This window comes from Bos taurus, chromosome 25 (genome assembly GCF_002263795.3).
Source record: "Bos taurus isolate L1 Dominette 01449 registration number 42190680 breed Hereford chromosome 25, ARS-UCD2.0, whole genome shotgun sequence".
NCBI classification, from domain to species: domain Eukaryota; kingdom Metazoa; phylum Chordata; class Mammalia; order Artiodactyla; family Bovidae; genus Bos; species Bos taurus.
This window is the reverse complement of record NC_037352.1, coordinates 27689627-27715998: the sequence shown is the minus strand read 5'-3', so window position 1 is coordinate 27715998 and position 26372 is coordinate 27689627. Positions and strand designations below refer to the sequence as shown.

At 43.9% G+C, this 26372-nt stretch overlaps 1 protein-coding gene and 1 non-coding gene across 7 annotated transcripts in view; one reads left to right on the top strand and one right to left on the bottom strand.

The window, feature by feature from the left end:
• Window positions 1-18823, top strand: part of PSPH (phosphoserine phosphatase) — a 30578-nt gene extending 11755 nt beyond the window's left edge. For 2 of the 6 annotated variants that reach the window (XM_024984985.2, XM_059881380.1), the window contains 6 exons: window positions 1876-1930; window positions 11437-11595; window positions 13395-13529; window positions 13978-14123; window positions 15097-15245; window positions 18303-18823. In XM_024984985.2, coding sequence (XP_024840753.1) covers window positions 11456-11595; window positions 13395-13529; window positions 13978-14123; window positions 15097-15245; window positions 18303-18410 — 678 coding nt within the window. In that variant the 5' untranslated portion in view covers window positions 1876-1930; window positions 11437-11455 and the 3' untranslated portion in view covers window positions 18411-18823. 6 annotated transcript variants of the gene reach the window in all.
• An 856-nt stretch (window positions 18824-19679) lies between these two features.
• On the bottom strand, window positions 19680-19752 carry TRNAE-CUC (transfer RNA glutamic acid (anticodon CUC)). Its single transcript has one exon. It is a non-coding gene; the product is annotated as a tRNA-Glu (tRNA).
• Window positions 19753-26372: the final 6620 nt, after the last annotated feature.

Sequence of the window (26372 nt, the reverse complement as noted above, 5' to 3'; positions counted from 1 at the left end):
GAATTCCCTCTAGGGGCTGTTTTAGAGGCTGCCTGCCACAGCAGTGCAATTTTCCTCCTACATTTTAGAAGTCTTATAGTTTTAGCTTTTTTGTTTAGGTCTTGATTCATTTGGAGTTGATTTTTGGCATTGGACTACAAGTTTTATTATTATTATTACATAATTTGTCATTGGACTAAAGGTTAGGGAAGGATGTATATTTCAGTATTTCTATATATAATTAAAACTACCAGGTAGGATTTCAGTATAATGACTATCAGAGTCTTGTCATTTTCATATTGGTGAAACAAAATAGAACATTTTAAGTTTTCACATGATTTAATACATGCCCAGTTGAAAAAAAAAAAGGTAAGTAGCAATGTACAAATTCTAAATTAGAAGAGAAAAAGAGCCTGCCTTTATAATTAAAAGAATTTCTGCTTTAGATGTAAATGGATCAAAGGAGAAATAATAAACTATATTAAAGAAGCAAGTTAGGGCCTTCTTTGGTGGTTCAGTGGTAAAGAATCCTCCTGCCAATGTAGGGGACACAGGTTCAATCCTGGGTCGGGAAGATCCCACATGCCTCCAGGCAAATACCAATGTGCCACAACTACTGAGCCCGGGCTCTGGAGCCCGTGAGCCTCAACTACTGAAGCCTGTACACCTAGAGTCTGCGCTCTGCAACAAGAGAAGCCACCTCAGTGAGAAGCCTGAGCACCTGAACAAAGAGTAGCTCCCAATGGCTGCAACTAGAGAAAGTCCAGGCACAGCAAGAAAAACCCAGCAGAGCCAAAATAAAATAAAATATATACACACATAAAAAAATAATTCACGCTTGAAAAGAAACAAATAAAAAAGAAGAAAATTGGAAATAGTACCATTCTTGTGCTGCCATTCTGGGCAGTGGGTTGTCTTTTAAAAGGAGCAGCTTCCGGGGAGGGCCAATAGGATGCCCCTCTCCGGGCCTGCAGGGAAGCGGGATTCAGAACACCTGCAGAAGCTTGGCAGCGTGGGGAAGACATGCTAGGCTTGCGTGCTCAGGTATGAGGCTTTGAGTACAGCTTGTTCTCTTCCTCCTCCTCGGGAGTATTATCCTCTATGACTCTGGTGAGAGAAAGGGTACACCAAACCCTTTCTGAGTGCAGTGAGGACTGTATTTGAACCTCCCAGAAGATTTCTTTCCATTCTGTCGTCTGTCCTTTGTCAAGCCCTACTTTGCTCTTTCTTGCTGCCTGTTCTTAACTGCTTCTTTTTGTCTCTTTGTTTCTTCTGAGATTTAGCACCTTCGTCCACTTCTTTTTACAGTTTAAATGATGAGGATAATAATTGGAAGTTGTTGACTTTGTTCCCTTCTTACGAGGCAGCAGGATTCCTCTCTGACTATTCTTGGAATGTTGCTGACTTTCCTCGTTTTGAAGACAGCAGGGACCATTTTGTACAGTCTGTAATGTTCCTACATTGGCTTCTCTGTATTTGTATTTTGATTTCCCCCAAGATCCTCTTTCCCTTTTTCTCTCCTTTCCCTTGCCTCTGAGCCATGCCAATCAGGTGTAGGTGATTTTCTATCAGATTCGAAGCTTTTTCTGGTTTAGAGCCACAGAAAAGGGCATGTTTGCTCTTCTGTGGAGCTTGAAGGAGGCAGATGTGAAGTATTTCCCAGAGAAAGTAGCCTTAGGAGACTTTGCAGCCGACCTTTCTTTGTTCCAGTCCTACAGAGGGAGGATAGTGAAGCTAGACGGTCTCTTTCTTCTCCTGTGTCTGGACCTTGATGTTGATTTCCCCGTTCTTTCTAGGTTCTTACTCTTGCAGAACTCACGAGATCTCTCTTAAAGAAATTTGTAGTCAGAACTTTATGCTGTGTTTCTTTATCCCCCGCCCCCCCCACCCCCCCAGGAAAGAAGTGGGAAGAGAAGACCATTGTCTCCTGGGAATCCAGCACTGAAGAAGCGTGAGTCCTTTTTGTCTGCTGTTGTCGTCATTGTCAATGTTATATGTTTATCAGTTTACTCTTCACCTGCATAAAAAGAATTGTCTGCTGTAAAGTGGTACACATACAATCTCGGTTTCCCTGAAGAAGATCTGTTTTGTTTTGTTTTAAATCATAAAATGTACTATAAATGCATTGGCAGGAACCCCCGTCCTAGTTAGAGGAAGGCTCTTTGACTCTCCTCTGATCCAGAAGCCTCTCAGACTCCATTCGACCTTGTTTCACTGCCTGGAGGGCCCCAAACAGCCTCACCACCAGGACCAAAGCCACCCTAGATGATGCCCATCTGAGTCCAGGAATCTTTGCTCTGTTGGCTTCCTCAACCTCTGTACCAGCTTATATTTGTTCTTACATAGGTGAAGGTAAGAGGTCAATCCCAGCAAAAGCGGAAGTTGGTGAAGGTGATCTTAGATGTCTCTTGTGAGACACTTAGATGAGAAGCTGGAAGAGAGTTTGTTGGGATGAGAAAGTTTTTTCCCTCTTATCTAACATCAGAATTCCTAAGGTTGGCCTTGAAGGGAAGCTTGCTGTTGTACTTTTGGAGCTGGGAGTAGGTGACGAGGGGTTGTCAGCTGTGGCTTCTTTACCAGTTGGCCCTCTGCTTCCCCAAGGTGGACCTGCTTGGGGTCGGGTGGGCAGGAGTCCTGTCCTGAGCCCCAGAAGGCAGTGGTCTAGGGGTTGGGACCAGGCTTGGCAACTGCCATGTAAACACAGACCTTTTCCACCAGGATTTCTTCCACCCCTGTCCTGTCCCCCTTCCCTGCTAGTCTGGATGTGAGGGCTCCAGAGTCCATTCTCCAGCAACAGTTTTTCTAATGTACACAATTCACTTTGAAGCAACTGAATTTACTCAGCAGATTTCCCTTCCTGCCCCTGGAACTATGAGGATTTTGAATTTGTACGAATCATGAGTCACTCCTGGTGGAGACAATGAAAAAAGAGGGAATCAGAAGTGAACAGGAAGGCAGAGCATTTTACAGTGGGGGTTGCGAAGTGCTGGCGGAAGCTGAATTTGTTCTGTAGTCTAAGCAGGGGATTGAAACCCATGTAAGCTGAGGAGTGGAGGGCATATCCCTTGGCACAAGCATTCTGGGGGCAAGGTTAAGGTCATATAATCTAGCTCTGTCTTCTAGGGAGGGCACAGAGAAAAAAATTAGCCTTCCAGGTAGCTTCAGTGTAATGTTTGTGCATGGCTGTTAGCATAACTAGCACCATCTTGGGTCCTTACAGTTTCTCCTGTCCTTCTGACCCTACCCAGAACTGTATTGTGCAGTGAATCACTTCTGTGTCTTCAAGGGCTTTACAGTTGATAGACATTGTTTAATAATCATCAGGGCCAGGTAGCTCTACACTCTGTTAGTCCCCAAACAATGATGAAAACCCTCCCTGACATATTTCCAGCACCCCCAAGACTACTTACCCATTCATCAGTCTTGGCTTAGGAGTGCACGCCCTGTTTCCAAGGACCCTGATTACATGGATCTCCCTGCCTCATTTGTCGCTCTCAAGATGCCTTCTCAGTTTGTGGGTACTTTTTGTTCCCTCTGTCCTCCAATAGTTTGTCTCAAACATCCTGTCTTGGGACCCACAGTGCAACCTACAGGTGTCAGCAGTTCTGAGTTACAAGTCAGGACTACTGTTCATCCGGATTTGTAGAAATCAGTTCTCACTTCATTAGAGTAAATGTATGTTTCCTTTTGTATTTGAGGCTCATGATCTGGTTGAAGCTATTGCTGGTATCAGTGGTTGGAAAGAGGCTCAAGGCTCTGGCTTTGCAAATGTGAACAATGATGATTTGTCCAGCCATCCAATGAGACTGAGAGCGTCTTGAAGGTGGTGCCCATTCTGTGGTTCCCAGATCATGTGCTGGGCACAGAGTGGCACTGTGCACTGGCTTCACTGTCTTTGAAGAATAGTCTGAACTCTTTTTTTAAAAAAATATTTGTATTTATTTGACTGTGTTGGTCTTAGTTGCAGCATGTGGGAGCTTCCATTGTGGCGCATGGATTCTCCAGTTCTGGCACGTGGACTTAGTTTCTCCATGGCCTGTAGGATTTTAGTTCCCTGACCAGGGATTGAACCCATGTCCCCTGCACTTCAAGGTGGATTCTCAACCACTGAACTGCCAGGGAAGTCCCAGTCTGAATTCTTGGTGGAAGTCTTTGACATTTCCTGGATCCATGTTATGTTCTTAACAGTGTCTAACTTTACTTAATTTTACTTAATTTATCCACATCTTTTATGTTGTCTCTGTGCCTTTGAGATCCAAATTTCAGTTCTTTGGCCATCACTTAGGAGCTGTATGACCTTGGGTAAAACATTTAATTCCTTATACCTCTATTAGTTAATTTGGTAAATGGATGTATCTATATTGTTCCTGTAGAAAGGCACAGGACTAGCCCCAGATAATGGCTTTGAGCTTCCTTCCAACTTCGGAATATATGATGTTGATTCTGTTTCTCTGTTGTAGTCACCATTTCTGGTTAAGGATTTTAATTTTAGGGTAATAGCATACTAATTTGGAATTGTTTAATTGAGAACAGTAATGTACTCGATTCTGTGTTGGGTTCTCATTAACTGCTTAGATTCAGCTCTAATTCCTGAAACATTTCAATTTAACACCTACTGTGCTGGAACAGAAAAGTAATTCAGTCAAGGTCCCTACCCTGAAGGAACTCACATTCTAGGAGAGGAATGGGGGTAATTAATTAATTCTTGGAGGGGATTATGAAGGAGATAGTACAGGGAAAATAATTTAATCTGCACCTTGAAGGATAAATAGGAATTTGCCCCTTAAACATGAGTAATTAGGTGATTTCAGGCAGAATAAACAGCATTTGCAAAGATAAAGAGAACTAAAAAACCATGACATGTTTAAGGAGCAAGAAGTCCTCTGTATCCCTTGAGCATAAAGTGTGTGTATGTGTATGTGAGTGTTTGTGGGGGGAGGAAAGTGGTGGGGAAAAGCCTGGTGAAATGGAGAGGACTTGAATCATGAAGGGCATAAATGAATCAAGTAACAGAGACATTATGTTGATTTCTACGCTAATAATGAGAAGTGGATAAGCAGGGGCATTCTGAGGTGTGCTGTGATCAACCTGATTTGATTGTCAGTGGCCACACCTGCATACAGGCAGGTGCCAACAGTAGAGTTAATAAATGCAAATGACTATGTTAAAAAGAGCCTTTACCTTTTAAGTGTATACACTGAAATATTTTTGTATGAAATGATATGGTTTACTTTGAGATAAGTCAGATTTATCTCAAAGATAGAATTGTGTGGGTGTGAGAATATGATTTGTAATAAACAGGTATTTGGACCTGTCCTGTTTCTGACACAGAGCTCCCATAACCCTTGGAATTTTCCATGATGAGACAGATAAAGATGTCTCTTGTGTGAATGGGTGACTTTTGGACCTACCTAAGGATGAGGGCTGTTTGCCATGCGAGCCAACCATGTGATGAGAGGGTTGGAACCTTCGGTCCCACTGACATGACCCCGAGAGGGGTTAGAGGCTGAGCTCGGGCACCAGTGACCAATGATTTTGTCAAGTGTGCCTTTGTAATGAGGCCTCCTCAAAACCCACAAAGGACGGGGTTCTAAGAGCTTCTGGGTAGGTGAACACATGGAGATTTGGGCAGAACGGCGAGCCTGGAGAGGGCATGGAAGCTCACCTCCCCTTCCACATATCTTTGCCCTGTACATTTCTTTCATTTGCTTTTCCTAAGTTATATCCTTTAATAATAAACCTCGTAAATTTTGTGAGTTGCTCTAATGAATTAATTGAACCCAAGGAGGGGTTGTTGGAACCTCTACTCTATAGCTGGTCAGTCAGAAGCACAGGTGATGATAATCTGGATTTGTGACCGACATCCGGAGAGAGAGAGAGAGTGTGTGTGTCGGGGGTGGAGTGGGGTCAGTCTTGTGGACTAAACCTTTAACCTGTGGAATCTGATGCCCTCTCTGGGTAGATAGTGTCAGAATTGAATCGAAAAGTAGAACACCCTGCTGGTATCCAAGAACTGCTTGGATGTGTGGGAACCCCAACCCCCTTGTTGGAATTGGGGTGCAGAACCTTTTATAGTGGGGTTGTTGATGAAGTAAGATTTGCTATGATTATTGAAACAGTATGATAAATACATGGAGTTCATGTATTCATACTTCCTGTTTTTATATGTATGTGAAATTTGCCATGATAAAAAGTTTTAAAAAATCGTTAGCTGTGGGTATGTAATTCACAATTGTATCATTTTATTTATTCATTCAACCTTCAGAAATTAATTGAGTATCCACTCAGAAAAGGTTCAAAACGATAGGTGTTTTGGAAAATTTTGTATTTTAGTACAAAGAGCTTGCCATCCCGGAGTGAAAGTGATATGCACATAAATCAATATAAGATAAGTTGGAATATTATGAATTCCATATCTTAAAGCAGGTCTCCATAAAGTACTTTGGAAGTTCTGGGAGAGATGTTTTTCCAGATCAGGGAATCAGGAAAGACTTCATAGTGAAGATGGCATTTGAGCATTATTCATTTACACACATTACTGAGCCTTGTGCGTGTGCTAAATCACTTGAGTCATATCCGACTCTTTGTGACACTATGGACTGTAGCCTGCCAGGCTCCTCTGTCCATGGGGATTCTCCAGGCAAGAATACTGGAGTGGGTTGCCATGCCCTCCTCCAGGAGATCTTCCTGACCCAGGGATTGAACCTGAGTCTGTTATGTCTCCTGCATTGGCAGGCAAGTTCTTTACCACTGGTGCCATCTGGGAAGCCTTACTGAGCCTTACTATGTGCCAAGTACCGTTCTCAGTCCTAAGGATCCAGCAGTGAACAAAGATGATAAAGATCCTACTCCTGTGAAATTTACATCTTAATGGGAACAGATAAACAACACATAATAGACATGTGTTATCAGGTGTTAGAAGATGAGAGATGTTACAGAAGAAAAGAAGTAGGGCATCATGAGGGAGATCAGCAATGTCAGGGGTAAGGTCAGGGAAGGGGGTTACAGTGATAAACAGCGTGGTCAGGTTGACATCTGGGCAAACTGCTTCTGAGGGAACTGGCCAAGAGAGTATTCGCATGATGAGCATTCCCACCAAGGGCGAAGCTAGAGCAAAGACCCTAAGAGGGGAGCCTTCCTGGTGTATTTGCAGAGCAGCAAGAAGACCAGTGAGGCTGGAGCAGAGTGAACAAGGGTGAGAGGGGTAGGAGATGAGGCCAGAGAAGTAATTGGGAGGGCATGCTGGTGGTGGTGGTGGTGCCAGAGTTGGGGGGCAGATCTTATTGGTAATCATAGGAAGTTGGGCTTTTACTTTTAGTAAAATGAAAAGCCACTGAAGGATTTTGAGCTAAGATTGTGACATGATTTGGCTTACAGCTTACAATGATTCTCTGGCTGTAATGTTGAGAGCAGATAGTAGGGGTGGGGACATTTTAAGAGGCTGTTGGTACAATCTTGGCTAGAAACATTGGTGACAGGCTGGAACAACAGCAGTGGATGTGGTGAGAAGTGGTCATACTTTGGTTAGGTTTTTTTTGGTTAGCTCTTACGGGAAGAACCGGACATTCCGGGAGGTCCAGTGGTTAAGACTTCACACTTCCACTGTACTGGGTGTGGGTTTGATCCCTTTTCAGGGAACTATTGGAGAAGGCAATGGCACCCCACTCCACTACTCTTGCCTGGAAACTCCTATGGACGGAGGAGCCTGGTAGGCTGCAGTCCATGGGTCGCTAAGAGTCAGACACGACTGAGCGACTTCACTTTCACTCTTCACTTTCATGCATTGGAGAAGGAACTGGCAACCCACTCCAGTGTTCTTGCCTGGAGAATCCCAGGGATGGTGGAGCTTGGTGGGCTGCCGTCTCAGGGGTTGCACAGAGTCGGACACGACTGAAGCGACTTAGCAGCAGCAGCAGCAGGGAACTATGATCCCACATGCTGCGAGGCTCGGCCAAAAAAATATATATGTATTAAAGGCAGAACAAATAGCATTTCCTGAAAGATTGGATGTGGGATTTCAGGGAAAGAGAAATGTTAAAGGTGACTGAGGAGTGGAGTTGCCATCAAGAGAGAAAAGGAAGGCTGCAAGAATGGCAGTTTTGAGGAGGGGAGGGAACACTGGGAGTTCTGTTTTGGATGTTATGATTTATGTCTGGGATGTTCACTAAACATCTGAGTGGAAGTCAGGTAAGTATATAGAGTTTAGGGTTTGGGAGAGAAAACTGAGCTGCAGCTGTGTATTGGGAGTTACTGTCATAGAACTGACATTTAAAGCTATGATCAAGGATAAATTAATTCATCTAAGGAGTGACCAGGTGGTGCTAGTGGTAAAGAATCCCCCTGCCAATGCAGGTGACATAGGAAACTCTGGCTTGATCCCTGGGTGGGGAAGATCCCCTGGAGGAGGAAATGGCAACCCACTCCAGTATTCTTGCCTGGGAATTCCCAGGGACAGAGGAACCTGGTGGGCTACAGTCCATAGGGTCTCGAAGAGTTGATCATGACTGAAGTGACTTAGCACTTAGCAAGGAGTGTATATAGGTAGAGAAGACCAAGTACGGACCCTGGGCTATTACATTAAGAGAACCAACCAGCAAAGAAGCTTAGCCTCCAAGAGCAGATATGTGAACCTGGGAAGTTGGTCCTCTAACTTGAGTGGTCAGCTTGAACAAGAACATGATGTTGTGGGTAAAAAACGGATCGTATTGTGTTGGCCAAAAAGTCGATCGGGTTTTTCCATCATCTCTTATAGAAAACCCAGTAGATAACCAGTAGCAGATGTGTTTTGTATTCATGTTTTTGAAAAATACTTCTCTTCTGTGGAGACTTATCCACATTTAGGTCGATAATGTCAGTGCAGTTTTAAATTCTGTTATCTAACTGGATTCATTAATTTACCCTCCTCTGCCTGTTTTTAGTGGGACTCCAATGAAATTGATGTTTCCTGTTTGGAGTACTCTCTTGTAAGGGCTCGAAACAAGGATCAGCAAAATTTCTCTCTAAAGGGCCAGACAGTATGTATCTCAGGCTTTCCAGACCGTGTCTCTGACACAGCTACTCAGCTTGTCTGCTGTTTTGGGGAAGTCACTATAGACACGTAAATGATGAACGTGGCTATGTTCCCATAGCATTTTATTTACAGACACTGAATTTTGAATTTTATGTGACTTGCATGTGTCACAAAATACTACTCTTCTACTTTTCCCAACTATTTAAAATGTAAAATTCATTCTTCACAGGCTGTACAAAAACAGGTGGCAGGCTGCATTTGGCCTACTGGCTGTGTTTTGTTGACCCCTGTCTTGAAAGATTTTTTTTCCCCCACGTTAACTTTGAACTGGATGGTTCTACCAAATGCACTGGTTTGTAATGAGTTACAAAGTGGGTTGGCCAGGCTCCTGTGAGTCAGTTGTCAGCCACTGTTTATGTGATTTGCATGGTCCGTGTACCTTGTACATGACGTATTAGTTTCTTTGATGGGAGAGTGGCCCCAGATGACCTCTAGGATCTAGTTCACTTCCAAGACTCTAGTCCATTGATTTTCTTTCTTTTTTAAAAAGTAATTTTATTTATTTGTGGCTGTGCCGGGTCTTCGTTACCGCTTGAGCGTTTCTCTATTGTGGCGAGCGGGGGCTTCTCACTGCAGCGGCTTCTCCTGTTGTGGAGCACAGGCTCTAAGGTGCAAGAGCTTCCGTAGTCGTGGAGCCTGGGCTCAGCTGCCCCATGGCATGTGGGATCTTCCTGGACCAGGGATGGAACTGGTGTCTCCTGCATTGGCAGGTGGATTTTTTTTTTTTTTTTTTAACCACTGAGTCATCAGGGAAGCCCCAGTTTTCTTAAAAAATAAAAAATACTCAAAATTGTTTTGAAACTGTCCTCTGCAGCTTCTGCGGCACTGTGGTCTCTCAGTTCCTCCCCGTGACTTCTCCCTCTCATTTTCCTTCACAGATTCCTGCCCTGACTGCCCTGTTCCTTTGTGCTCTGTCCTCAGCCTTCTTCTTTTTCTCTTTCTCTACTCTCTCTTCCAGCAGTCTGTGGCTTCAGTTACCATCTCTGCACTGGAAACAGACTCATGTGTATGTTTAGCTCGAACTTCTGAGGTGTAAAGCCTTTCAAGGTTTCCTATTAGCTAAAAGGTTTTTTCCCCCCAATATTTACTTATTTGGCTGCACCAAGTCTTAGTTGCAGCATATGAACTCTTAGCTGAGGTATGTGGCATCTAGTTCCCTGACCAGGAACTGAACCTGGGCCCCCTGCATTGGAAGCATGGAGTCTTAGCTCCTGGTCCACCAGGTAAGTCCTTCTGTTAGCTAGACTGTTAAAATCCAAACTCCTTAAGACTTACCTGGTGGTCCAGTGGATTAGAATCCGCCTACCAATGCAGGGGGCACGGGTTCGATCTCTGGTCCAGGAAGATCCCACAGGCCGTGGGGCGACTAATCCCAGGCACCACAACTGCTGAGCCCGAGCTCTCGAGTCTGTGCTCTGCAACGAGAGAAGCCATGGCAATGAGAAGTCCACCTACCGCAACGAACAGTAGTCCCAGATTGCCGCAACTAAAGAAAGTCTGTGTGAAGCAATGAAAACCCAGAAAAGTCAAAACAAAAAACAACCAAAAACAGCTCCTTAGCCCGCCCATACTAACTGCGCGTGCACTGCCTGCCAGCTGGCTTGGGCCGCTGGGCAGCTCCCAGCTCATCAGCCATATTCTGCTGCCTTGTCTTTGCACGTGTTCTTCCCTTTGCCGTCACTACCCCGCTCCTTGCTGCTGTTCTCCCCCTGGCTTATTCTCAGGACACAACAAACTGATACCCTTCCCTTTGAGAGCCCATGCAGAAGGCCACTTACTCTGCATATTCAGCTCAAATGCCGGTACCTCTTGGAAGCCTGTCTCATGGACAAGGTTAACCATTTACTCTGTGTGCTCACGGTATCTTATGCACATTTCCATTGTAGCACTTGCCTTATTGCTCTAACTGTTAGGTCAAAAGTATCTGAATATTGGTTGAAAATCAAATACATTCATAAATTGATAACCTTCACTAGACTTAATTCCTGGGAGCAGAATCTGGGTCTCCACTCAACTTTGTAGCCCCAGAGCCTGACATTTAGAAGGTGCTTAATTTGTATTAAAAAAAATGAATGACTTTGATGGGAAATACAATATATTGACATTTGTAGGCAAAATTAGACCTTTTATGATTATATTTTGTCTGATGCTGGGAAGGATCAAAGGCAAAAGGAAAAGAGGGCGACAGAGGATGAGATGGTTGGATGGCATCACCAATTCATTGGACGTGAACTTGGGCAAACTCTGGGAGATACTGAGGGTCAGGGAGGCCTGGCGTGTTACAGTCCATGGAGTTGCAAAGAGTCAGACAGGACTTAGCAACTGAACAACAATAACAAATGATTATATTTTATGTCTTTAAATAGATTCATCTTTTTCTGTTGTAGGAGGAAAATTCTTCCAAAGATGGTCTCCCATTCAGAGTTGAGGAATCTTTTCTGTTCAGCTGATGCAGTGTGCTTTGATGTCGATAGCACCGTCATCCAAGAAGAAGGAATTGATGAGCTGGCCAAATTCTGTGGAGTTGAGGATGCCGTGTCAGAAATGTAGGAACAGTATTTATTCACCTTATGAAATGATAGAGGATTGCAAAAGAAGAGTGACTTTTGAATGACGTACAGGACCAGAGCCACAATTCCCTGATTTTAGTCCCTTCCTATGAAATATGGGCACTGGGTTATTTTCTTCCATCACTTAGAGCTGAATTTGTTGGTGTAGTACATCATCCAACCATCCATTTATATAAATATATGTATATATGTATATGGGCTTATATAAATCTATGTGTGTATGTGTATGGGCTTCTCTGGTAGCTCGGCTTGTAAAGAATCCACCTGGAATGCAGGAGACCTGGTTCGATTCCTGGGTTGGGAAGATCCCCTAGTGAAAGGATAGGCTACCTACTCCATTATTCATGGGCTTCCCTGGTGGCTCGGATGGTAAGGAATCTGCTTGCAATGTGGGAGACCTGGATTCAATCCCTGGGTTGGGAAGATTCCTTGAAGGAAGGCATGGCAACTCACTCCAGTATTCTTGCCTGGAGAATCCCCATGGACAGAGGAGCCTGGAGGGCTGCATATATGTGTATGTATGTATATTTGGCCATACTACATGGCTTTCAGGACCTCAGTTCCCTCCAACCAGGGATCAAACTTGTCTCCCTGCAGTGGAAGCATGGCATCCTAACCACTGGACTTCTGGGGGATTTCCCATTTATACACACATTTATGCCAAAAAAGTGTATATATAACACTAATATATACACTTTGACAAATAAATATGGATGACATACCCTTAGCTTGACCTGGGGATTGATGACCACAAATAACCAAAAAAGATAACCTACCAGATCTCCAGGGGTCCAGTGATTGGTGTCATGGTTGAAAGTATGGCCTTAGAGCTTTGCTAGAAAGCTAGTTTTGGTTCAGTGTCTCCACGGATGCCCAGGTGAGAGTTCCTTCCTCCCTTCTGCTCTCCCCTGTGCCACCCACACTCACCAGGTCCTAGACTGTTTCATGTTCAGCTTCATCTGATGCAAGCATGCCTGGCCTAGTAAACCAAGCCGTACAATTTGGCTTATGATAGCAGCATCAGAGCTGCTCCAAAATATATATAAATCAACAGTGGTAAATATTGTAGATTTATATATATATGCAAAAATATATGCACACTATTCTTATGTCATCTATGACATTTTTTTATCTGAATACTTTAAAAATTATTTGTTTGCTGTGCTGGGCATGGGCTTCTGATTACAGTGATTTCTCTGGTTGTGGAGCACAGGCTCTTGGGCAGGCTTCAGCAGTTGCAGCTCCTGAGCTCCAGAGCACCAACTCAATAGTTGTGGCTTACGGGCTTAGTTGCTCCACAGCATGTGGTATCTTCCTGGACCAGGGATCAAACTGGTGTCTTTTGCATTGGCAGGCGGATTCTTTACCACTGAGCCACCAGGGAAGCCCCTGTATACTTTTCTTTGATGTGATTGTTTTTAACATGCTAAATTATATATGTGTATGTGTATGTATAAAGAGTACTGGCCTTTAGTCTCTTTCTTGGTTTACAAGAGCTCACGGCTTCTAAGGAAGGTACCTGTGGATAGTACGTGCATTTTTCTCAGCTCACTGGATGGTGTATTTGTGGATGCAGAATATCAATGTGATTCTCAAGCAAACCCTCCATAGTTTATCCCTGGCCCCACTTACTCCCATGGCAACGTAGCACGTCTGTTGTATGGTGGGGCACTGTCCTTGTGGATGGACCTTGAGAGGAGCTGAGGAGGGTGGGCATGTAAACTTTGACGACAGCTGACTTGGCTGGCTTGATTATTGGGTCTTCCTCCTTCTAGGACACGGCAAGCCATGGGCGGAGCAGTGCCTTTCAAGGCTGCCCTCACACAGCGCTTAGCTCTGATCCAGCCCTCCAGGGAACAGGTGCAGAGGCTCCTAGCAGAGCACCCCCCGCACCTGACCCCTGGCATAAGGTAAGGGATGCCCAGTCTGGGCACACTGCCTCTCTCTCAGCACCTGCATTTGGGGGCATGTCCTTCATTACTGTAGAGCTTCCGTGTGGTTCTTTCGGTCCTTGTGACTGGTCTTGTCTGGCTGGTTGGTCCTACCCATGTCTGCCTTCCCTCTCTCCCAACAGAGAGCCAAAATCCCCTCTTCATCTCGTGTTTCTAGGTCCATGGGCAGAGCAGAGTTGTGGAATGGTTTTCTAAAGCAGTCAAGCCCCACCCACTAATTTCTAAGTGCATTTAGAAAAATATATATGGAACATTAATTCACTAGGCGATATACCTTGTCTGATGTACCTTGGACAGATGCATTAGGAGAAATGCATATTTGAGTTTCCTTTTCACGTTTCCTGTTTTCACTTTTGTATTGATCAGCATTTGGTATTTGAGTTTCCTTTTTTTTTTTTTTTTGCAGGGAGCTAGTAAGTCGCCTACAAGAACGAAATGTTCAGGTTTTCCTGATATCTGGTGGCTTTAGGAGCATTGTGGAGCATGTTGCTTCAAAGCTCAACATTCCATCAACCAATGTATTTGCCAATAGGCTGAAGTTCTACTTTAATGGTAAGACTTTCATGGTCACATTTTCCCCTCTAATCAGTTTTAGTATTTAATGTCTGTTGGAATGCAGCTTCAGCAAGGTGGCGTCAGAGTTAAATGCTGAGATAGAGGGTTCTCTTTACTGATGTCTTTCACACCTTGGTATCCTTTACTCTGCAAGATACACTTAGGGCATCATCTCTCCTACCTTCAGTATCCATAAAATCATCTGTCTGTATATACATGTCTGCATTTTAGTAAATAATGTCATGTAACCCATATGACTTATTTTGTCATTCAGTATATTTCAGTTTTATGAAAGCTCTCATGTATTAGAGCCAACTTGGCTCGTGTGTTTGACTCAGGAAGGAGAGTTAATTTGTGAGCAAGTCACTGCACTGTAGCTGCCTTTGGAGGCGCCTCCTGGCCCCTTTCTGGACCATCACAGAGCCACAACTGTAATCTTCTCGTCATCTTAAGATGTCTCCAGTTATGTCAGGGGGTGGCTGGCATTCTTAAAACCAAATGGCATTAATTAAAAACATTAAATGTGTTACTAGAACACTTTTGAAGAGTTTTTAAGATAGAAATCATTAAAAAAAAGAGTAGAGTATAAGTGTAGTAATTACTGTAAGATGGAAATAATCCATCAAATGTAAATTAGAATCTCCTCTTAGAAGAAATTATATAATAACATGTTTTAAATTAATATATTACTGTTTCATGGTGTTCTGCCATTTCAATAAGTTTTGAGACTTGCTGTACTGGAAGCTTAGAAGATAAAACCAATTAACTGCAAGATGTTTATCACCTAAAGGAATAACCTTGACAAGAAGTTTGTAATTTAAAAGCATAGCTTGTTTATTCTGAGAAATAAGTGTGGAAGTCCAGGCTGTGTGGAAGGCCATTTTTAGCTTTGCCAGTCGTATGTAAATGAGGATATCATCTATGCAAAAAAGTGGCCCTACTGATCTAATTCTGTGGATCTGTTTTATAGGTGAATATGCAGGTTTTGATGAGACGCAGCCAACAGCTGAATCTGGTGGAAAAGGAAAAGTTATTAAATTGTTAAAGGAAAAATTTCACTTTAAGAAGATCGTCATGGTTGGAGATGGAGCCACAGACATGGAAGCCTGTCCTCCTGCTGTATGTATTAAGCATACTCATTTTTATGCAGCTTGTGAGAATGAAACAAAAACCTGTATCACCATAAAACAAAAAAACAAAATAAATAAAACACATTCAATCTCAATATATTAATTGACTTTTTGCAAACCCAAGGAAGGTTGCAAGTAAGGAACTTAAACCCCATTTAAAACTTCCAAAGACCCCTTGTCCCTGCAGTATGGCTGCTGCCTCTTAGCCCAAGTATGTGCTCAATGAGGTTTGGCTTCATTTCCACAATTAATGCAGCTCTTATACTACAACCAGAATTTGTGTTTTATATTTGATAAACTATTTCCTCATACATTATCTTATTTAATCTTCATAACAGCCCTGTGAAGTAAAAAGTATCATCTTTTCCTCTTTACTGATGGGGTAACTGAGGGTCATGGGGATTCGATACTATGGCCGTATTAAAGCATTTTATTCTTCTTCTGCATTTCCATTGCTTTCTGAGACTAGCAGGAAATAAGTGCTCTATGTATGTGTGTGTGTGTGTGTGTGTGTGTGTGCGCATGTGTGCTCAGTCACTCAGCTGTGTCCGACTCTTTGGGACCCCATGGACTGTAGCCAATACCTTAAATATCACATGTCCATTTCACATAGGACTGTGACTCTAACATTTCGTTCTACCTTAAAAAAACTGAACCAAAAATATAGTGGTGAACATTTCACTACCTAGTTTCCTCAGATCTAAAAATAACATCTGTCTGTCAATGATTAATTAAAAGTGGTTAAAGAATTTTTGGGGATCCTTTTAACATTACTTGAGTCAGTTTGAAATAATGCGTTCTTAAATGATTTACAGCCAATGTCAGGGTCGACTAAGTACTGAAAGCCAGGCCAGTGGATATCAGAGTACAAGGCATAAAATGCAGGGTTCTCTCAGGGGGCCCTGAATCCTGGTATCCAAGAAGGACAGAATTACAAAGTGCAGAAGATCCTATCGGTCAGAAGGTGACACAGCCCGACTGAACCAAGGGAAGGTGGTGTGTGTGCAGGTCTGTAGCCCTGGAAGGTGGTCCGAGGAATCTGTGCCCTAATCTGCGCCCAAAGGTTGGGTTCCCCAACCTTTGTGGCACCAGGGACCGGTTTCGTGGAAGGCAATTTTTCCACGGACCGGGGGTTGAGGGGTGGAAGATGGTTTCTGGATGATTCAAGGGCTTTGCATTTATTAATTGCCGCCACTGACCTGACAGAAAGTGGAGCTCAGGAGGAGTGCAAGCCATGCGGAGCAGTTTGTAAATACAGATGAAGCTTCTCTCACTCTCCTGCTGCTCACCTTCTCCTGTGTGCAGTACCAAGTGCGTGGCCCGGGAGCGGGAGCCCTGCCCTAAAGGGCACTTAGCAGTCGCCATGTGGAAGCTAGGCAGAACTTGGCGGGGAGGGCTTCTAGGGGGAAGGGAAGCAGCAGAGCACAGTCCTGATGGACTAGCGCAGTCTCAGGCTGGCCAGTGGGCAGGGAGGTGTGGGAGTGGGCTTTCTCTTCAGCAAGAGAAGAAGACCCCACGCACTAGGCTGTCTGGTGTTACCTTTGGGTCATGGGAAGTCCTGGAAGCCTCTGGACCAAGAAGGAACAAGTCAGGGTGTTAGGACAGTGGAACTGGTGCTGGCCTGCAGAGGGCTGCCGCAGAGGCAGGAGTTCAAGAGGCTCGAGTTATCTAAATGTAAGAATCTACTTATTTTTCCCCCATTGTATGGTATGAAAATAAAAATGAAGAGAAAGGGCAAGTAAGATAGATCTGTACTTCTAAATCAATGTATATTGTGTCTGTGTCCTGGCAGAAAAAAGAGAAAATACCACTTAAAAAGACCATTGACTATGGAATTTCCCTTGGAGAAGGGCATGGCAACCCACTCCAGATTCTTGCCTGGGAAATCTCGTGGACAGATTGCATCAGCCCTGGTAGGCTACAGTCCATGGGGTTGCAAAAGATTCAGACACAACTAGTGACTAACAACAATGAGGCTTCCCTGGTGGTCCAGTGGTTAAGACTCCACTTTCCAGTGCAGGGGTATAAGGGTTTGATCCCTGGTCGGGGAACTAAGATTCCACATGCTGTGAAGGCGCAGCCAAAAAATTCAAAAGATCATTAACTAAGAGAAGGTATCACTGAGAAGAAGTGAATGAAACAATGCACCTTTAAATCATTCTACCAGTGAAAAATAGAGTGCTGCTAACATACTCCGGGTTGTCATCTCCTTCAGCCCGGGATAACAGGCCTCCCTGCGGGCAGTGGGGTGGGTCCCTCAGGTTCACGCAGGACACCAGCTGGGAGATATTCTGCCATGGCCCTGATTCCATGCCTCGGGCATTTCCCCAGCCCCACAGGCCTCTCTTCAATCTTCTTTCTTTGAAATTGGCCTGGATGTGATTGCCACCCAGTTTAGGACTCAGATGTTTGCCACCTGGTGTGGTTTTATTTACTTGTTTTTTAATATTTGTTTGGCTGTGCTGAGGCTCCACTGTGGTACTTGGGATTTTTAGTTGCAGCAAGTGGGATCTAGTTCTCTGACCAGGGATTGAACGCAGGCCCCCTGCATTGGGAGCATGGAGTCTTAGCCATTGGACTACCAGGGAAGTCCCTATTTAAAAAAATATATACATGTATTTATTTGGCTGTGCAGGGTCTTAGATGTGCTGTGCAGGATCTAGTTCCCTGGCAAGGAACTGAATCTGGGCCCCCTGCATTGGAAGCAAGAAGTCTTAACCACTGGACCACCGAGGGAAGTCCCAGGTTTTATTTTTGTAAGCAGTGGTCTTGATTTTCCGAGGACTTCAGTTCTTCTGAAGCCCACAGTGTCCAGCTGAGTGCTTCTGCTGCAGTGGTGGTCAGACTCATTTATTCGCGTGGCGGGAAGAGGGGAGGAGGTGAGCAGGCTCACAGGGAGCTGGGGAGGGAGGCATCCCAGGTGATGCTGGGCTCACTTGTCTTTGTTCAGAGTTTCTTCTTTTCAATAATACTTATTTCCCTAGGCTGCTGCTGTCTCTCTTTCTCTCTCTCCTTATAAACTATTTCCCTTTCTTTCTCTTCGTAGGATGCTTTCATTGGATTCGGAGGAAATGTGATCAGGCAGCAAGTAAAGGATAACGCGGAATGGTACATCACTGATTTTGTAGAGCTTCTGGGAGCACTGGAAGAATAAGATCCATTTTTATAAAGTTCATAACTTCAGGTTAATTTTTAAAAGTTATGCAGTTTGATACTGTTTGCTTCCAATTGCTGATTACAACCCAATCTATGAATTTGGTATTGATTATCTGTACCTCCAAGTGAACGATAGTTAGGGCTCATAACATTGTGGTTTGTTTTTTTAAACTGTAGTTCCAGTATTATTATGACCATTTAATTGCCTGGAGAGTTTTATAATCTGAATTCTTTATCAATCTATCAGTTCTTTATCAATCAATCAATTCTAGCTATGTTTGATTTGAAGCCTTTGGAAGGTGGATGGTAAATTAAACACCTTCACTATTGGGAATGTGGATTAGGCAGCTTTAAATGAAATTGGTTTTCCCTTTATATATAAATAAAAGTTTATCCACATATCAAAACAAATTTGTAGGTTTTTTTTTTTTTTTTTTTGAGTCACACCACTCAGCTTGTGGGATCTCAGTTCCCTGACCAGGGTGAACCGAGGCCCTTGGCAGTGAAAGCTCAGAATCCTAACCACTGGACTGCCAGGGAATTTCTGAGTTGTCGAAATTTTAATTCTGCCTATCATGTATTTCAGTATCCAATATTTCAGATACTTTAAGTATTCGAGTAGGAACAACCTCCAAGCAAGGAACCCAGGGGTGGAGATCCTGCTGAGCACAGAGGTCGTCACAGCACATCCACCATCAGCCCCACCCCTGGGGGCGGTGTTGAGTGTGAGGGATGGAAGCCCTTTTCTTCCCTCTTGGTATTTGTCACACAGGAAATGTTACAAAGGCTTTTTTAAAAAAGGTAACATGGAGGGTTGAAAGTACTGACCTTAAAAGATGGGTATTTGAGCTCAGCTTGGTGTCTGTGATGACCTAGAGGGGTGGGAGGGAGGCTCAAGAGGGAGAGGATATATGTATACTGATGTACCTGAACATAGCTGATTCACGTCATTGTACAACAGAAACTAACACAACATCATTGTAAAGCAATTGTACTCCAATTTTTTAAAATGGATATTTGATAATGACATGAATTAAAAGAACTAAAAACAAACCAAAAAGAACTAAAAATAAATCTTATTCATTTCAAATAAAGATCAGCATTTTCCCTTAAATGAATTAAGGAATAGCTCATCAGAACTTATACGAACCATTTCTTTCTTTTTTCTGAAATACTGATTTATTTCACTGTACCAGGTCTTTGTTTTGGCACTTGGGATCTTCTAGTCGGGACCTTTGAACTGTTCACTGTGACATGTGGGATCTAGTTCCCTGACCAGGGGTTGAACCTGGGTCCCCTGCATTGAGAGTGAGGAGTCTTAGCCACTGGACTACCAGGGAAGTCACTGAACTATTTCTGAACTATTTCACAAGTGGTTTGGGAGGATCCAAAAGGCCAGGTTCATGTTTATTCTGAGCAGCGGCCTTAAAGGGGACATTTCAGAACATGCTTTGAAAATCTGAGATTTTATATTCTTTGCTGGTTTGAAAATTTGAGATTTTATACACTCCCTGGTGGGAAACGGGGGGAAGACAGAGACACACAGGTTCAGGAAGAGGCAGCCTTGAGTGGACACTGTTGGATAATTAAGTAGCAAAGGCCAGAAGGGTTTAACATCAGAAGAGATTTGAAAAATTTATAATTTAACCAAATAATCAACTTTGGTCAAATAATGAGATCATTATTTAGCCAAATAATCAAATCAGATGAACCAAACCTCCTTCCAAATCAGAGTTTCTAGAGGAGAGCTTATGACATAGGTTTGGCAACATTTAAATGAGACCACAGACAAGAGGGCGGTTGTTTCGCCATTGTGAGCTCTCACTGGCAGCTCTCCTCAAAGCTGTTTCGCAGCTTTAGTGCCGCAAAGTGGGCAGGACCAAGCAGGCCAGACTGTGGAGAGCTCCGCAAAGCGCCTCAGCCTTGGCCACCACCCTGTGTATAGGAGCTGGAGCAAGCCCGGCGGACGGGTGGAGGACAGGGCTTCCGTCCAACCCCCTGCCCTCCATGTCTAACCACCAGGCCTGAGAAGTGGCCTGAACAGAAGGTGCGTGCTGAATGTGGCTCAGGGGTGTCTGATCTGCCGAGGAATCGTGAGACCCACAGAGAACCTCTTACACCAATCACACGGCCCCTCCTCCCGCCCCCAGGCTGCCCAGCTCTCACTGGCTGCCCAGAAGCAGCAGGCACAGTCCTGTCTTTGTTGTGTCGGGGGTGAGTCTGACACGTCCCAACAACTGAGCTAACCTCTTCCATGCTTTTCTCATTCTGGACTCATTGGAAACAGCCACAGAAAAGCTCTTCCAGGAGTTCTGTACACAGTGGCGCCAGGACAGGGTTCAGAAGGCCGCGACAGTGTTATGTGGTTTCCTATCCTTGTGACATCTATCATTTTTCATTCTGAAACAGACTAACATTGAGAATTGGGTTCAAACCAGTCATTCCTAAAGGAAACCAACCCTGAATATTCATTGAAAGGACTGATGCTGAGGTGGAAGCTCCAATACTTTGGCCATCTGATGCGAAGAGCCGACTCTTTAGAAAAGACCTTGAGGCTGGGAAAGATTGGAGGCAAGAGAACAAGGCAAAAGGGGATGAGATGGTTGGATGGTATCACTGACTCAATGAACATGAATTTGAGCAAACTCCTGGAGATAGTGGAGGAAAGGGAAGCCTGGTTTGCTGCAGTCCATGTGATTGCAGGGTTGGACATGACTGAGTGATTGAACAATTCTCTCTTTCAGTGGAGACAAGTGTTTCTTCACAACATCTAGGGAGGCCCACTTGGCTGCCACTCCCAGAGCAGGGCACAGCGCTCTAGATGTGGGGCAGGAGTGGAGCAGGAGATGCCAGAGATGGAAATGGTCGGCCTCAGTCGTGATGGCATAGTGTGGTGGCTCTTGCTCTGTGACCCTCAGAATCTTTATGATCAGGTTCAGCAAATTTGGACAGTCATCTGGTCACAAGTCACGCTGATTTTTTTTTAAGATTTTTTTTTTGATGACTATTTTTAAAGTGTTTATTGAATTTGTTACCATAGTGCTTCTGTTTTAGGTTTTGGGTGTTTTGGCCTCGGGACATGTGGAATGTTAACTCCTTGACCAGGGATCAAACCTGCACCCTCTGCACTAGAAGGCAGAGTCTTAACCGCCGGCCTAACAGGGAAGTCCCAAGTCACCCTGCTTATTTTCACATTTCCCAAGATGTGTTCAACTGTCTCCTCGTGTGATTCTCACAACCTTGAGGTCAGCAGTATAGAGGTCACTGTCCTATTTTTGACAGATAGGAAACAAGCTCACAAGTTAATGACTACTATGAGTTCTCATTCAGAGCTGGAACCCAGGCCAGTGATTTGCACAGCATCCTTTATCTTATGCATGACTAGAGCATGAACTATTTAGTGGGGCCAAGAGCATCCACCCTAAGCTGTGATCACAGGTGTTAACATAATACACAGAAGAAATTTTACCTCTTAGGATTGAAGACCGTTTTGCAAAAAATTCAAGTGGTTTCTTTTTTTAAAAAATTGTTTGTGGTTGAACTGGGTCTTCGTTGCTGTGTGTGGGCTTTCTCTAGTTGGCGGCGAGTGGGGACTGCCCTTCACTGCAGTGCGTGGGCTTCTCATCGCGGTGGCTCCTCGTCGCAGTGAGCAGCTTTAGGGCACACCAGCTTCAGCGGTTGCAGTGTGCAGGCTCACTAGTTGTGGCTCATGGGCTTAGTTGCTCTGCAGCATGTGACTCTTCCTGGACCAAGGATCAAACCTGTGTCCCCTGCTTTGGCAGGTGGATTCTTAACCACTGTACCACCAGGGAAGTGGTTTCATTTTTAATGGTTACTGAACTCTGGAAAAAGTGCTAGTTTTAGGAATAGTTTGACCAGTTTCCAAATCAGAATGTACATATATGTGTGTGTATATATACATATATATGTATATATATGTATATTTTTGGCCATGTCACGAGGCACGTAGGGGATCTTAGTTCCCTGCCCAGGGATTAAACCCACGCCCCCTGCATTGGAAGCACAGTCTTAACCACAGGACCACTAGAGAAGTTCCTATAGATGTTTTTTGTCTCCCTTTTATCAATACATTGATACATCAGTATATTATCAATACATTTATGGAGCTTGTCTAGGCAGATCATATTTCCAAGGATTTATAGAATGAAAAATAGGAATAAAGTTGCTGCCCTTCTTTCTGAGAGCTCTGTGTATTCTCCAGTTAGAACTGACAATCTCTTTTCCTTCCTTTTCCCTTCCTTCCCTTTCTCCCTGTTTCTTCTATTGACTCATCAAGCATCTTTATCTACTATGTCTCAGCCAGAAACTGAAATTATCAATTTAATAAGAAATGTGAAAGTTTAATGTAGAATTGAAGAAAAAGAATCTTTCACAGGCAGCTGTGAGGATAAGGGAAAAGAGGCAGGTTCTATCAAGTCCGAGTTGGGAGGAGAGCAAAGTGAGGTTCCAAGAGGGCTTGTAAAAAATAGTAGGGGTGATGTCACATGAACTAGAATTAAAAATGAGTTGGCTTGTATAAATAATAATCACCAGGCTTATACCCAGTGAGTGGAAAATGAGTTTGGAAGTTTAATATTGCCAGGGAAAATTACTAGTTGGACAAATTAATAAGATTTGTTCTACTCCAGGGGTTTAATAAAAGAATTTTACAAATTGGGTAAGAATTGCTAAAATAAAGTGTTAATTTGATAAATTACCTTATTTATAGATCACTCCTGCAAAGGTCACCAAGTGACCGCCATGTTACTAAATTAATGATCTGTTTTCAGCCTTCATCCAACCCAACCTTGCACTAGTGTTTGACACAGATAATCTCATCCTTGATGGACCTTCTTCACTTATGTTTCATGAAATCCCACTTTGAGTTTCTTCCTGTTTCCTTGGTGGCTTCTCACTCTCTCTTCCTGGTTTGTCTTCACCTTGGTCCTCTTCTCTATCTATACTCACTCCTCATTGATTTAAAAACAAATTATTTTTGGCTGCACGGGGTCTTTATTGCTCCACACGCAGGCTTCCTTTAGTTGCGAGCAGGGGCCATCTCCAGGTGCAGTACTCAGGCTTCTCGCTGCAGTGGCTTCTCTTACGGTGGAGCACAGGCTCTAGGCACACAGGCTTCATTAATTGTATTGCACTTAGTTGCTCCACAGCATGTGGAAGCTTCCCTGACCAGGAACTGAACCCATGTCCCCTGCCTTGGCAGGCTGATTCGCAACAACTGGACCACCAGGGAAGCCCTGTCCATTGACTTTCAGTTCTATATGCCGACAATTCTAACTCCAGGCCAGATGTGCTCTGCATTTGAGACTCACATACCCAACTGCCTACCTGATACCTCCACCTGGGTATCTGCATAGACATGTCAGACTCAAACGAAGCAAAATTCCTGATCTTCACACCTTAGATCTTTTCCGCCTTCAGCCTTCCCCATCCTTTTAGTTGCCAAGGCCAAATTAAGTCATTAAAAAATTTTTCCCCTCTCATCCACATTCCAAAATGAGTTGTTCACCAAATCATCTTGGCTGTGCTGTCAGAGTATATTTAGAATCTGACCATTCTCCCTACTTCCACTGCTACTCCTAGTCTGGGCCACCACTTACAGTGTAAGTCAGACCATGCCCTTCCTCTGCTCAAAACCTCCCAGTGGATCCTGCCTCAGAGTAAAAGACCTTCCGATGGCCTCCAACCCCCTATGGATCCAGCTTCGTGACCTCTTCTCCCACCAGCCACAGTGGTCTCTACTGCACACCAGGAAGGAGCCTGCCTTAGGGCCTATGCTGTAGCCATCCCCTCAGCATGAAGGGATTTCTCCCCAAACACTGGCTAACTTACTCACCTCCTTCAAGTTTAAGCTTAAATCTCAGCTTTTCAGTGAAGCCAACTCCGACCAAACATTTTTAATATTATGTACTGCCCCTCCCAGCCCACCCCCAGATTCGTGATCCCCATTACCCATTCTACCGTTTTCCACTATGGCATTTATCAACTTCTGCCGTACCATGTAGCTTACAAAGTTTTGTATTTAATTGCTAGTCTCCTTTCACTGGCTCTTGAGAAACCTATATGCAGGTCAGGAAGCAACAGTTAGAACTGGATATGGAACAACAGACTGGTTCCAAATAGGAAAAGGAGTATGTCAAGGCTGTATATTGTCACCCTGCTTATTTAACTTATATGCAGAGTACATCATGAGAAACGCTGGGCTGGAAGAAGCACAAGCTGGAATCAAGATCGCTGGGAGAAATATTAATAACCTCAGATACGCAGATGACACCACCCTTATGGCAGAAAGTGAAGAGGAACTCAAAAGCCTCTTGATGAAAGTGAAAGAGGAGAGTGAAAAAGTTGGCTTAAAGCTCAACTTTCAGAAAGCTAAGATCATGGCATCTGGTCCTATCACTTCATGGGAAATAGATGGGGAAACAGTGGAAACAGTGTCAGACTATTTTTTTGGGCTCCAAAATCACTGCAGATGGTGATTGCAGCCATGAAATCAAAAGACACTTATTCCTTGGAAGAAAAGTTATGACCAACCTAGATAGCATATTCAAAAGCAGAGACATTACTTTGCCAACAAAGGTCCATCTAGTCGAGGCTATGGTTTTTCTAGTGGTCATGTATGGATGTGAGAGTTGGACTGTGAAGAAAGCTGAGCACTGAAGAATTGATGCTTTTGAACTATGGTGTTGGAGAAGACTCTTGAGAGTCCCTTGGACTGCAAGGAGATCCAACCGGTCCACTCTAAAGATTAGTCCTGGGTGTTCATTGGAAGGATAGATGCTAAAGCTGAAACTCTAATACTTTGGCCGCCTCATGTGAAGAGTTGACTCATTGGAAAAGACCCTGATGCTGGGAGGGATTGGGGGCAGGAGAAGGGGACGACAGAGGATGAGATGGCTGGATGGCATCACCAACTCAATGGACATGAGTTTGAGTAAACTCCAGGAGTTGGTGATGGACAGGGAAGCCTGGTGTGCTGCGATTCATGGGGTAGCGAAGAGTTGGACATGACTGACGAATGAACTGAACTGAACTTTCACTGGACTGCAAGCTTCACAAGGACAGGGAATCATGTTTTGTTTATGTTATTCCAAGTGCCTGGTGTTGGGCACATAACAGAAGCTCAGTGTTTGTTGAATCGAATGAAGGCCAAAACCCAGTTTTTACTGCCTCAAGTTGTGAAACCTAATGACTTAATTAGAACAGAAATCGCTCAAGACTCTAGAGGAGGGTGTACTCTGACAGAATTCCATTTTAGAGTTGGCTTATTGCTCTGTGCTTTTTTGAACAGAAAGATTGTTTAAGAAAGCAAGACAAAAAGAGAGTAGCAAACTATTTCTAAAAGATCAGTTTTTCATAGTCTATTGATATTCAGCACCTAGACATCCAGGTTCTCACTCCGAACGGCCCATGGATGAGCAGTCAGGTAGATGAGGCAGTTTAGGGAGGTTCTCAGGCCCAGTTAATGTATCAACTTGTCTGGCCTAAGGGATGCGCAGACAAGTGGTAAAACTTTATTTCTAGATGTGTCTGTCAGGGTTTTGTTGGAAGGGATTAGCAGGAGATCCCATAGACGGTAAAGTGCACTGCTCTCCCCAGTGTGGGTGGATATCACCCCATCCATTGGGGGCCCAAATGGAACAAAAAGGTGAAAGGAGGGCAAATTCACTGTCTTCGTGAGCTGGATGCCCACCTTCTGCTCTGATACTACAGCTTCTGGTCCTTGGGCCTTTGACCTCGGACTGGGTCTTACGTCATCTGCTCCCCAATTCTCAGGCCTTTGGACTTGGACAGAATCCTACCACTGGGACTCTTGGCTTGCCAGCTGGCGCACAGCAAACTATGGACCTTCTTGATTTCCATAATGGCACAAGCCAATTCCTGTAATAAATCTCCTCTTAAATACATCTTTCAAAAAATTTTTATTGAAGTACAGTTGATT